We start from the raw sequence: 14565 nt of genomic DNA, 5'->3' as shown, positions 1-14565 counted from the left end.
TGTCCACATTCATAGTGACGGTGTCCACAGTCACGGAGACGGTGTCCACAGTCATAGTGACGATGTCTACAGTCATAGTGACGGTGTCCACAGTCACGGAGACGGTGTCCACAGTCATAGTGACGGTGTCCACAGTCACCGAGACGGTGTCCACAGTCACCGAGACGGTGTCCAAAGTCATATTGACGGTGTCCACAGTCATAGTGACGGTGTCCACAGTCATAGTGACGGTGTCCTTAGTCACGGAGACGGTGTCCACAGTCACGGAGACCGTATCCACAGTCATAGTAACGGTGTCCACAGTCACGGAGACGGTGTTCACTGTCAAGGAGATGGTGTCCACAGTCATAGTGACGGTGTCCACAATCACGGAGACGGTGTCCACAGTCACGGTGACGGTGTCCAAAGTCATATTGACGGTGTCCACAGTTATAGTGACGGTGTCCACAGTTATTGTGACGGTGTCCACATTCATAGCGACGGTGTCCACAGTCACTGAGATGGTGTCCACAGTCATAGTGACGGTGTCCACAGTCATAGTGACGGTGTCCACAGTCACGGAGTCGGTGTCAACAGTCGTAGTGACGGTGTCCACAGTCACAGAGACGGTGTCCACAGTCATACTGACGGTGTCAACAGTCACAAAGACGGTGTCTACAGTCACGGAGACGGTGTGCACAGTCACGAAGACGGTGTGCACAGTCACGGAGACGGTGTCCACAGTCATAGTGACGGTGTCCACAGTAACGAAGACGGTGTCCACAGTCACGGCGACGGTGTCCACAGTCATTGTGACGGTGTCCACAGTCATAGTGACGGTGTTCACAGTCATAGTGATGGTGTTCACAGTCATAGTGACGGTGTTCACAGTGATAGTGACGGTGTCCACAGTCACGGAGACGGTGTCCACAGTCACAGAGACGGTGTCCACATCCACAATGACGGTGTCCACAGTCACGGAGACGGTGGCCACAGTCTCGGAGTCGGTGTCCACAGTCACGGAGACGGTGTCCACATCCACAATGACATTGTCCACAGTCACGGAGACGGTGTCCACAGTCTCGGAGACGGTGTCCACATCCACAATGACGGTGTCCACAGTCTCGGAGACGGTGTCCACAGTCTCGGAGACGGTGTCCACAGTCACGGAGACGGTGTCCACAGTCATAGTGACGGTGTCCACAGTCATAGTAACGGTGTCCACAGTCAGGTAGACGGTGTCCACAGTCATATTAACGGTGTCCACAGTCATAGTGACGTTGTCCACAGTCACGGAGACGGTGTCCACAGTCACGGTGACGGTGTCCACAGTCACGGAGACGGTGTCCACAGTCACAGGTACGTTGTCCACAGTCATAGTGACGGTGTCCACAGTTATTGTGACGGTGTCCACTGTCATAGTGACGGTGTCCACAGTCATAGTGATGGTGTCCACAGTCATAGTGACGGTGTCCACAGTCACGGAGACGGTGTCAACAGTCGTAGTGACGGTGTCCACAGTCACGGAGACGGTGTCCACAGTCATAGTGACGGTGTCCACAGTCACGAAGGCGGTGTCCACAGTCACGGAGACGGTGTCCACAGTCACAAAGACGGTGTCCACAGTCACGGAGACGGTGTTAACAATCATAGTGGCGTTGTCCACAGTCAGATTGACGGTGTCCACAGTCACAGAGACGGTGTCCACATTCATGGAAACTGTCTCCACAGTCACGGAGACGGTGTCCACATTCATAGTGACGGTGTCCACAGTCACGGAGACGGTGTCTACAGTCACGGAGACGGTGTCCACAGTCATAGTGACGATGTCTACAGTCATAGTGACGGTGTCAACAGTCACGGAGACGGTGTCCACAGTCATAGTGACGGTGTCCACATTCACCGAGACGGTGTCCACAGTCACCGAGACGGTGTCCAAAGTCATATTGACGGTGTCCACAGTCATAGTGACGGTGTCCACAGTCATAGTGACGGTGTCCTTAGTCACGGAGATGGTGTCCACAGTCACGGAGACCGTGTCCACAGTCATAGTAACGGTGTCCACAGTCACGGAGACGGTGTTCACTGTCAAGGAGATGGTGTCCACAGTCATAGTGACGGTGTCCACAATCACGGAGACGGTGTCCACAGTCACGGTGACGGTGTCCAAAGTCATATTGACGGTGTCCGCAGCTATAGTGACGGTATCCACAGTTATTGTGACGGTGTCCACATTCATAGTGACGGTGTCCACAGTCACTGAGATGGAGTCCACAGTCATAGTGACGGTGTCCACAGTCATAGTGACGGTGTCCACAGTCACGGAGACGGTGTCAACAGTCGTAGTGACGGTGTCCACAGTCACGGAGACGGTGTCCACAGTCATAGTGACGGTGTCAACAGTCACAAAGACGGTGTCTACAGTCACGGAGACGGTGTCAACAGTCATTGTGACGGTGTCCACAGTCACGGAGACGGTGTCCACAATCACAGAGACGGTGTCCACAGTCACGGAGACGGTGTCCACAGTCACGGAGACGGTGTCCACAGTCACAGGTACGTTGTCCACAGTCATAGTGACGGTGTCCACAGTTATTGTGACGGTGTCCACTGTCATAGTGACGGTGTCCACAGTCATAGTGATGGTGTCCACAGTCATAGTGACGGTGTCCACAGTCACGGAGACGGTGTCAACAGTCGTAGTGACGGTGTCCACAGTCACGGAGACGGTGTCCACAGTCATAGTGACGGTGTCCACAGTCACGAAGGCGGTGTCCACAGTCACGGAGACGGTGTCCACAGTCACAAAGACGGTGTCCACAGTCACGGAGACGGTGTTAACAATCATAGTGGCGTTGTCCACAGTCAGATTGACGGTGTCCACAGTCACAGAGACGGTGTCCACATTCATGGAAACTGTCTCCACAGTCACGGAGACGGTGTCCACATTCATAGTGACGGTGTCCACAGTCACGGAGACGGTGTCTACAGTCACGGAGACGGTGTCCACAGTCATAGTGACGATGTCTACAGTCATAGTGACGGTGTCAACAGTCACGGAGACGGTGTCCACAGTCATAGTGACGGTGTCCACATTCACCGAGACGGTGTCCACAGTCACCGAGACGGTGTCCAAAGTCATATTGACGGTGTCCACAGTCATAGTGACGGTGTCCACAGTCATAGTGACGGTGTCCTTAGTCACGGAGATGGTGTCCACAGTCACGGAGACCGTGTCCACAGTCATAGTAACGGTGTCCACAGTCACGGAGACGGTGTTCACTGTCAAGGAGATGGTGTCCACAGTCATAGTGACGGTGTCCACAATCACGGAGACGGTGTCCACAGTCACGGTGACGGTGTCCAAAGTCATATTGACGGTGTCCACAGCTATAGTGACGGTATCCACAGTTATTGTGACGGTGTCCACATTCATAGTGACGGTGTCCACAGTCACTGAGATGGAGTCCACAGTCATAGTGACGGTGTCCACAGTCATAGTGACGGTGTCCACAGTCACGGAGACGGTGTCAACAGTCGTAGTGACGGTGTCCACAGTCACGGAGACGGTGTCCACAGTCATAGTGACGGTGTCAACAGTCACAAAGACGGTGTCTACAGTCACGGAGACGGTGTCAACAGTCATTGTGACGGTGTCCACAGTCACGGAGACGGTGTCCACAATCACAGAGACGGTGTCCACAGTCACGGAGACGGTGTCCACAGTCACGGAGACGGTGTCCACAGTCATTGTGACGGTGTCCACAGTCATAGTAACGGTGTCCACAGTCACGGAGACGGTGTTCACTGTCAAGGAGATGGTGTCCACAGTCATAGTGACTGTGTCCACAGTCATAGTGACGGTGTCCACAGTCACGGAGACGGTGTCCACTGTCACGGAGACATTGTCCACAGTCACGGAGACGGTGTCCACAGTCACGGAGACGGTGTCCACAGTCATAGTGACGGTGTCCACAGTCACGGAGACGGTGCCCACAGTCACGGAGACGGTGTCTACAGTCACAGTGATGGTGTCCACAGTCACGGAGACGGTGTCCACAGTCACAATGACGGTGTCGACAGTCACGGAGACGGGGCCCACAGTTTCTCAGACGGTGTCCACAGTCACGCAGACGGTGTCCACAGTCATAATGACGGTGTCCACAGTCACAATGACGGTGTCCACAGTCATAGTGACGGTGTCCACAGTCACGGAGACGGTGCCCACAGTCACGGAGACGGTGTCTACAGTCATTGTGACGGTGTCCACAGTCACTGAGACGGTGTCCACAATCATAGAGACGGTGTCCACAGTCACGGAGACGGTGTCCACAGTCACGGAGACGGTGTCCACAGTCACAGAGACGGTGTCCACAGTCATAGTAACGGCGTCCACAGTCACGGAGACGGTGTTCACTGTCAAGGAGATGGTGTCCACAGTCATAGTGACGGTGTCCACAGTCATAGTGACGGTGTCCACAGTCACGGAGACGGTGTCCACAGTCACGGAGACGGTGTCCACAGTCACGGAGACGGTGTCCACAGTCACGGAGACGGTGTCCACAGTCACGGAGACGGTGTCCACAGTCACGGAGACGGTGTCCACAGTCATAGTGACGGTGTCCACAGTCACAATGACGGTGTCCACAGTCACGAAGACGGTGTCCACAGTCATAGTGACGGTGTCCACAGTCACGGAGACGGTGCCCACAGTCACAGAAACGGTGTCCACAGTCACAATGACGGTGTCCACAGTCACGGAGACGGGGCCCACAGTTTCGGAGACGGTGTCCACAGTCACAGAGACGGTGTCCACAGTCATAGTGACGGTGTCCACAGTCACAATGACGGTGTCCACAGTCATAGTGACGGTGTCCACAGTCACAATGACGGTGTCCACAGTCATAGTGACGGTGTCCACAGTCACGGAGACGGTGCCCACAGTCACGGAGACGGTGTCTACAGTCACAGTGATGGTGTCCACAGTCACGGAGACGGTGTCCACAGTCACAATGACGGTGTCCACAGTCACGGAGACGGTGTCCACATTCATAGTGACGGTGTCCTCAGTCTCGGAGACGGTGTCCACAGTCATAGTGACGGTGTCAACAGTCACAAAGACGGTGTCCACAGTCACAGAGACGGTGTACACATTCATAGTGACGGTGTCCACAGTCATAGTGACGGTGTCCACAGTCACGGAGATGGTGTCCAGAGTCATAGTGATGGTGTCCACAGTCATAGTGACGGTGTCCACAGTCATAATGACGGTGTCCACAGTCACAGAGACGGTGTCCTCAACCACGGTGACGGTGTCCACAGTCACGGTGACGGTGTCAACAGTCACGGAGACGGTGTCCACAGTCATAGTGACGGTGTCCACAGTCATAGTGACGGTGTCCACAGTCATAATGACGGTGTCCACAGTCACGGAGACGGTGTCCTCAACCACGGTGACGGTGTCCACAGTCACGGAGACGGTGTCCACAACCACAGTGACGGTGTCCACAGTCATAGTGACGGTGTCTACAGTCACGGAGACGGTGTCCACAGTCATAGTGACGGTGTCCACAGTCACGGAGACGGTGTCCACAGTCATTAACGGTGTCCACAGTCATAGTGACGGTGTCCACAGTCACGGAGAAGGTGTCCACAGTCATAGTGACGGTGTCCACAGTCACGGAGACGGTGTCCACAGTCACGGTGATGGTGTCCACAGTCACGAAGACGGTGTGCACAGTCACGAAGACGGTGTGCACAGTCACGGAGACGGTGTCCACAGTCATAGTGACGGTGTCCACAGTAACGAAGACGGTGTCCACAGTCACGGCGACGGTGTCCACAGTCATTGTGACGGTGTCCACAGTCATAGTGACGGTGTTCACAGTCATAGTGATGGTGTTCACAGTCATAGTGACGGTGTTCACAGTGATAGTGACGGTGTCCACAGTCACGGAGACAGTGTCCACAGTCACAGAGACGGTGTCCACAGACACAGAGACGGTGTCCACAGTCATATTGACGGTGTCCACAGTCACGGAGACGGTGTCCACAGTCACAGAGACGGTGTCCACATCCACAATGACGGTGTCCACAGTCACGGAGACGGTGTCCACAGTCTCGGAGTCGGTGTCCACAGTCACGGAGACGGTGTCCACATCCACAATGACGGTGTCCACATTCATGGAAACTGTCTCCACAGTCACGGAGACGGTGTCCACATTCATAGTGACGGTGTCCACAGTCATAGTGACGGTGTCCACAGTCACAATGACGGTGTCCACAGTCATAGTGACGGTGTCCACAGTCACAATGACGGTGTCCACAGTCATAGTGACGGTGTCCACAGTCACGGAGACGGTGTCCACAGTCACGGAGACGCTGTCTACAGTCACAGTGATGGTGTCCACAGTCACGGAGACGGTGTCCACAGTCACAATGACGGTGTCCACAGTCACGGAGACGGTGTCCACATTCATAGTGACGGTGTCCACAGTCTCGGAGACGGTATCCACAGTCATAGTGACGGTGTCAACAGTCACAAAGACGGTGTCCACAGTCACAGAGACGGTGTACACTGTGACGGTAACGCGTTGGTGTTCGGCTGTTTAAGGCTAGGGGTATGGCCTCGTCACATAGTTATAAAAAAAAAATAGAAAAACTGGAACTTCGTCTGTGGTAAGGTAAGGAGAAGACACACAAAACACAAGTAAAACTTTAACAATGAAATTTTAATTACGTTAAATAAATCAAAACATGAAAATAATGCACAAACAAATATGTATAATAAAATCAATGAATCAAAATAATAAGAATACTTAAATGACACAATGAAAGTTACGTTAAGGCAAAATAATAAGAAGTGCAACACAAAAGTTAAGTGGGAGGTGCTGGAATATTGGCTTAAAGCCACCACCTCTCTCAGTACACGCTAACGTCTAGCTGGGAGGAGTGCTGGCTACGAAAGCACGGAACATTCTGAGGACTGATGTTGGGGCGACCCCAGACATCAGGTAGTATTGGGGGGGGCGGGGCAGGTGCAGCCAGACCGGCGACCAATCAGCGGAGTCGTAGCGATCAACGGGTAGTTTGGTGGTTGGAGTTCGAACAGGTGGCTGGTTGCATACGTTTCTGCTCACCCTGGCAAGCCTTGCTGGTGTTTGTTGTCGTTGTTGGACATTTCTTCCATAGTCTTTTATATAGTTGTGAAGACGTAATTTTGGAGGGAAGAGCAGGCTCAATCTCTTGAAGGAGATTATCGTCACAACTCTCCCCCGAAGCCTGCGGTTCTGGAAGAAGTACGTCGTTATGTGGTGGAGTAATGGATGGAGTTGCTTCTACTTCATAAACTCTGGAGAGATCATGGGCTAAGATGTTGTCAGACTCTTGGTATAGCGTGTCTCCAGGTTGAATTTCTGCAGTTAGCAAGCCCATAGTAGAAGACGTTGAGATGAGAAGTGGGCGTGCTGCAGGAGGTGTAGGGTGGTGTGGTCCGTATTGATGGTGGACCGAGCACTTTTCAGGTGTGGAGTGAAGTGCTGAAGCTTCAGGATGAGGAAGAGTAGCTCCTTGCCAATTGTTCCGTAGATCCTTGTAGCAGTAGTCGCTGACAGGTGTATTCTTCTCGCCTCGTTGCTGCATCACGACACCACCCACGTCGGTACCATTGGCGTCGACATGGAGGATGAAGGGCTTATCTGACGAGGTGAGAGTGGAATTAGAAGAGGGCATAGGAGCACGATTATTATCCTGAAAGCATTTGGGAAGATCATTAAGGATTTTGGAATTAGAAAGCGCCGACTCCTTGTCAGTGCTTTCGGGAGAAGAAGCCGGGATGGTCTCACTGTGGATGTAGGGTTCTGTGAAGGTAGAACAATTAATCAAGACAGTGGGAGGAGTACCATTATATTGCTTCAGGAGGTTGACGTGGCACAGCTGGGTCTTCCGCCGCCTATCAGGAGTCTCTATCACATAATTATTATTATTCCTGCACTCTTTGACGCAGTAGGGTCCTGAAAATCTGTTTTGTAAAGGTGAACCTGGGATAGGGAAATAAGCAAGGACGAAGTCTCCCGGCTTGAATTTTCTTACTTTGCTGGTCTGGTCGTAATGAGTCTTCATTCTCACCTGGGCTTTCAATAGATTATCATGGGCAAAGCGGTGGACTCTCTCTAGAATGTGCTGAAGGTTTTGAAGAAACTGGGGCACATTCTGATGCTCACTGAAGGTGGCATCTCTGAGAGAGTCTTTGAAAGCCTTAAGGGGAGTACGGCACTTACGGCCGTAGAGCATCTCATAAGGAGATACTCCTAGGGACTCATTGGGGAGACTTCTGAAAATACACATTATTAGGTCAATCTGCTTATCCCAATCCTTTGAGGTTTCACTACAAAACTTTTTCAAGAGTGCTTTGATGGTCTGATGACTACGTTCAAGAGAACCCTGTGAAGCAGGATGATAGGGGCTGGACAATACCTGTTTGATGTTGAACTCCTCCAGTGTCCTTTTGAAGAGATCACTGGTGAAGTTGGTGCCACAGTCACTTTGAATCTCCCTGGGAAATCCGTATTGAGTGAAGATCTTCAGTAGATGTTTGATAACCGTAGCAGCCGTGATGTTCTTCACTGGAACTGCTATGGGAAATCTGGTGGTAGGACACAGGATGGTTAGGATGTAGGCGTTACCTGAACTGGTCCGAGGTAAAGGACCGACACAGTCTATTATGAGTCTGTGGAAAGGTTCCGCAGGCACCTGTATGGGAATCAGTGGTGCTCTGGGAATGGAGACGTTCGGTTTGCCTGCCATCTGACATGTATGACACTGTTTTACGTACTGTTTGACGTTATTTACCATACCTGGCCAGTAGTAGTCTTGGCGAATCCCATGGTAAGTCTTGTTGAAGCCGTAGTGGGAGAATGCTCCATGGGCCAGGTGTAGAATAGTGGGCCGCAGGCTGGTGGGAATCACAAGTTGTTCGGTGTTGGCCCAATCGTCCTCCTCCTTCAGTTTACTGGGTCTATATCTGCGGTAGAGCAAGTCGTTCTCTAGGAAGAACCCAGGAATACTGTCGGGTTGAGTCTCAGCCTGGAAAAACAATGGTGTTAAAGTAAGATCTTCCCTCTGCAACTTACGGAACTCCAACTTGGTCAGATGCGGGGGTAGTTTCTGAGGGTCTTGAGGGACAGCGGTAGCAGTAGAGTCAGCTGGCTGTGGACGTGCGGCTTGTGCACGGGTGGTCACGAGAACCGGAGGAGAAACTTCATCACTCTCTTGAACCTCTGCTGGAACATACTCAAGAATAGGGTTACTTGGCACAGAGTTACACACCTGGGGTTTGTCCATGACGATCAGGTTGGTCGGTTGCAGGTCTTCTGCCAAGTCGTTGCCTAGGAGAAGTTGCACTCCAGGCATGGGAAAAGGCTTTTCCCTGACGGCGACTTGGACTTCCCCGTTCACGTAGGGACAATCCAGGTGGACTCTGGCGAGAGGGTATGGAGTGGTAGCAGTGAGGTCAGTGATGAAGACTGTTTCCCCGGTGTAGACTATGTTGGGCACAGCCGACTTCAAGATGATCGATTGTAGAGCCGCTGTGTCCCTCAAGATCTTCAATTTGAAACGTCCCTCCGGATTTGAACCGTTGGCAGAGACAGTTCCAGTATACAGGTGGTTACTGAAAAGAGAAAGATCATTAACATCAACACCAACATTCATCACAGGCTTACCGGACTTAGGAGGAGTTGGTTTGGGTCGTTGTTGGTCAGTGGTTCCCTTGTATTGAGACTTACCACACTTGTCTATGGTATGTCCATAGAGTCTACAATATTTGCAGTACAGTTGTGAACCAGCTTGATCGGGGCTCACCTTCTCGTAACTGTACCACGACTTCTTACTGGAGGATGGTTCAGGTGTCAGCCGGTGAATGAGGCTGTAAGTGTCAGCCGACTTAGCACACTTCAGGTAGTCGGTTTCTTCTTTATCTGCTAAGTAGAGGCGGACAGGAGGCGGCACACGTCTCAAGAATTCTTCAACAAGCATCAGGTTGACGAGTTCTGTAAAAGTAGAGACATGTGCTGCTTCCAGCCATTTCATGAAATACCTCCGTTTCGTGTTAGCAAACTCGAGGAAGGTAGTGGTACTTGCCTTCAGGTGGTCACGGAATTTCCTTCTATAACTTTCAGTAGAGAGGAGGTAGGCGTCCAACACTGCTTGTTTCAGAGTGTAGTAGTCATTCTCAGACGCCAAAGTACTGAGTGTGACTGCAGCTCTACCTGTAAGATGGACTCTGAGAAGTGTGGCCCATTGGTCGACAGGCCAACTGAGTTGATTAGCAAGGGTTTCAAAGGTGGTAAAGAACACATCAACTTCTGCTTCTACAAAGGATGGCATTAACTTACTTGCATGTGATATATTAAAACTGACGGGAAGATTGGCAGTAGCTTGCTGGCGTTGAGCGAGGTGTGAAGTTTCTAACGTGTATTCCCGTTGACGACACTCAAGAGCCAGAGTCGCTTGTTGCTTGTCATGTTCACGTTGCATTTCCAACTCGCGTTGTTTGGTTTCAAGCCGTATGCGTTCCCGCTCCTGGAGTAAGGCAATCTCACGTTCTTGTTCTTCCCTTCGTATGGCAGCTGCTCGTTCTTGTTGTTCGAGGGCTTCCCTTTGCTGTTCGCGGGCTTCCTTTTGCTGCTCACGTTCAATCTTAGCCAGCTCTAGTTCAAGTTTCATCGTTGCCAAGTCAGTTTTATCTGCAATATAGTAAGTTTCATGAGTTTCAGAGTCTATCTTACCTTGCTCTAAATAGTAATCCAGCAACAGGTTGTGTAGGTCATTTTTGTTGGCTTGGTAGGGAACTTCTAGTTGATACTCATGTGCAAGAGTTTGTAGTTCAGTCCTCTTGGCACGACTTAAAGTCCCTATTTCACCTGCTGGATTTGCACGGAAAGTTTGGAGACGAAACATGGTGAAATTAGCAAATAAAGGTACACGAATGTTCAATAATGAAATGTCAGAAACAGGACAACGTGGCAACTGGTACCTATCCTGTGTGATCTTTAACAATTAACGTTAAGTGAAAGATATTAAATGATTACATTAAATCAAGGGCGCAGGAAATCTTGTACCCGGTACTCATGTAAGAGAATAAGGGCAAGAAAATCCTACTAACAAATGAAACAAAGTTTCGAAAACAAATGAAACAGTTAAATGCTTCAAAAGTAAAATTGGTAGTCCAAGGATGTAGGCATACCTTGCCAAGTCTCTATAGGACATAAAGCAAGTTTTTCCTACTGAATTTAATATGATACTTACAGAATTAGCGAACTTTTGTGCTCTGAAAAAATAAGCTAATTCCCTACCGTTGTATGTATCATCATCTCTGACTGACGTGTAGGGGTGCGAGGTGTCAACTGGTGACGAGAACTGCTGCTGAGGTCCCAATTCAGCAACTAAAGTTCGAGCTAGAGGAACTATGGCCCTCTTTGTCCTCCTACAGTCAGATTGCAGAAGATTGGGTACTCTTGACCCGGGGCAGACCACAGTACCAGGGTACCAATATGATGATCTGTCAGAATGAGAAATATTCAAGGGACATAGATGGTAAATACGAGTAATAACATGGAGGGAGAGATGACCAATTAAGAGTATGACTGAGGCCTACAGTCACCACGTAATCCAAAGTTGTCTCACCTTCACTATATGTTACTCTCGTAATGCACAATACACCGCACCTTATAAAAAATGAAATTGAATGAAAAATAGTAAAGCTACGTTAACAGAGTTAAATACGCTTACCATAAATTACCACTTGGCACCAGTACCTGAGTGAGGCTCCCGGACAGGCCCCCATATAACTTGTGACGGTAACGCGTTGGTGTTCGGCTGTTTAAGGCTAGGGGTATGGCCTCGTCACATAGTTATAAAAAAAAAATAGAAAAACTGGAACTTCGTCTGTGGTAAGGTAAGGAGAAGACACACAAAACACAAGTAAAACTTTAACAATGAAATTTTAATTACGTTAAATAAATCAAAACATGAAAATAATGCACAAACAAATATGTATAATAAAATCAATGAATCAAAATAATAAGAATACTTAAATGACACAATGAAAGTTACGTTAAGGCAAAATAATAAGAAGTGCAACACAAAAGTTAAGTGGGAGGTGCTGGAATATTGGCTTAAAGCCACCACCTCTCTCAGTACACGCTAACGTCTAGCTGGGAGGAGTGCTGGCTACGAAAGCACGGAACATTCTGAGGACTGATGTTGGGGCGACCCCAGACATCAGGTAGTATTGGGGGGGGCGGGGCAGGTGCAGCCAGACCGGCGACCAATCAGCGGAGTCGTAGCGATCAACGGGTAGTTTGGTGGTTGGAGTTCGAACAGGTGGCTGGTTGCATACGTTTCTGCTCACCCTGGCAAGCCTTGCTGGTGTTTGTTGTCGTTGTTGGACATTTCTTCCATAGTCTTTTATATAGTTGTGAAGACGTAATTTTGGAGGGAAGAGCAGGCTCAATCTCTTGAAGGAGATTATCGTCACAACACATTCATAGTGACGGTGTCCACAGTCATAGTGACGGTGTCCACAGTCACGGAGATTGTGTCCAGAGTCATAGTGACGGTGTCCACAGTCATAATGACGGTGTCCACAGTGACAGAGACGGTGTCCTCAACCACGGTGACGGTGTCCACAGTCACGGTGACGGTGTCAACAGTCACAGAGACGGTGTCCACAGTCATAGTGACGGTGTCCACAGTCATAGTAACGGTGTCCACAGTCATAATGACGGTGTCCACAGTCATAATGACGGTGTCCACAGTCACGGAGACGGTGTCCTCAACCACGGTGACGGTGTCCACAGTCACGGAGACGGTGTCCACAACCACAGTGACGGTGTCCACAGTCATAGTGACGGTGTCTACAGTCACGGAGACGGTGTCCACAGTCATAGTGACGGTGTCCACAGTCACGGAGACGGTGTCCACAGTCATTAACGGTGTCCACAGTCATAGTGACGGTGTCCACAGTCACGGAGACGGTGTCCACAGTCATAGTGACGGTGTGCACAGTCACGGAGACGGTGTCCACAGTCACGGTGATGGTGTCCACAGTCACGAAGACGGTGTGCACAGTCACGAAGACGGTGTGCACAGTCACGGAGACGGTGTCCACAGTCATAGTGACGGTGTCCACAGTAACGAAGACGGTGTCCACAGTCACGGCGACGGTGTCCACAGTCATTGTGACGGTGTCCACAGTCATAGTGACGGTGTTCACAGTCATAGTGATGGTGTTCACAGTCATAGTGACGGTGTTCACAGTGATAGTGACGGTGTCCACAGTCACGGAGACAGTGTCCACAGTCACAGAGACGGTGTCCACAGACACAGAGACGGTGTCCACAGTCATATTGACGGTGTCCACAGTCACGGAGACGGTGTCCACAGTCACAGAGACGGTGTCCACAGTCTCGGAGTCGGTGTCCACAGTCACGGAGACGGTGTCCACATCCACAATGACGGTGTCCACAGTCACGGAGACGGTGTCCACAGTCTCGGAGACGGTGTCCACATCCACAATGACGGTGTCCACAGTCTCGGAGACGGTGTCCACAGTCTCGGAGACGGTGTCCACAGTCACGGAGACGGTGTCCACAGTCATAGTGACGGTGTCCACAGTCATAGTGACGGTGTTCACAGTCAGGGAGACGGTGTCCACAGTCATATTAACGGTGTCCACAGTCATAGTGACGTTGTCCACAGTCACGGAGACGGTGTCCACAGTCACAGTGACGGTGTCCACAGTCACGGAGACGGTGTCCACAGTCACAGTGACGGTGTCCACAGTCACGGAGACGGTGTCCACAGTCACAGGTACGTTGTCCACAGTCATAGTGACGGTGTCCACAGTTATTGTGACGGTGTCCACTGTCATAGTGACGGTGTCCACAGTCATAGTGATGGTGTCCACAGTCATAGTGACGGTGTCCACAGTCACGGAGACGGTGTCAACAGTCGTAGTGACGGTGTCCACAGTCACGGAGACGGTGTCCACAGTCATAGTGACGGTGTCCACAGTCACGAAGGCGGTGTCCACAGTCACGGAGACGGTGTCCACAGTCACAAAGACGGTGTCCACAGTCACGGAGACGCTGTTAACAATCATAGTGGCGTTGTCCACAGTCACGGAGACGGTGTCCACATTCATAGTGACGGTGTCCACAGTCACGGAGACGGTGTCCACAGTCATAGTGACGATGTCTACAGTCATAGTGACGGTGTCCACAGTCACGGAGACGGTGTCCACAGTCATAGTGACGGTGTCCACAGTCACCGAGACGGTGTCCACAGTCACCGAGACGGTGTCCAAAGTCATATTGACGGTGTCCACAGTCATAGTGACGGTGTCCACAGTTATTGTGACGGTGTCCACATTCATAGCGACGGTGTCCACAGTCACTGAGATGGTGTCCACAGTCATAGTGACGGTGTCCACAGTCATAGTGATGGTGTCCACAGTCACGGAGTCGGTGTCAACAGTCGTAGTGACGGTGTCCACAGTCACAGAGACGGTGTCCACAGTCATAC

General features: G+C 50.9%; 1 protein-coding gene across 1 annotated transcript in view; it reads right to left on the bottom strand.

The window, feature by feature from the left end:
- The window catches only part of LOC138356650 (uncharacterized), a 44907-nt gene that overhangs the window by 3540 nt on the left and 26802 nt on the right, over window positions 1-14565 (bottom strand). The window contains exon 4 of the mRNA XM_069312841.1: window positions 917-1060. Within this exon, the coding sequence (XP_069168942.1) occupies window positions 917-1060 (144 nt within the window). The remainder of the gene's footprint in view (window positions 1-916; window positions 1061-14565) is intronic.

This window comes from Procambarus clarkii, chromosome 73 (assembly GCF_040958095.1).
Source record: "Procambarus clarkii isolate CNS0578487 chromosome 73, FALCON_Pclarkii_2.0, whole genome shotgun sequence".
NCBI lineage: Eukaryota > Metazoa > Arthropoda > Malacostraca > Decapoda > Cambaridae > Procambarus > Procambarus clarkii.
The sequence above is the reverse complement of the archived record's forward strand: the minus strand, read 5'-3'. Positions and strand labels throughout refer to the sequence as shown.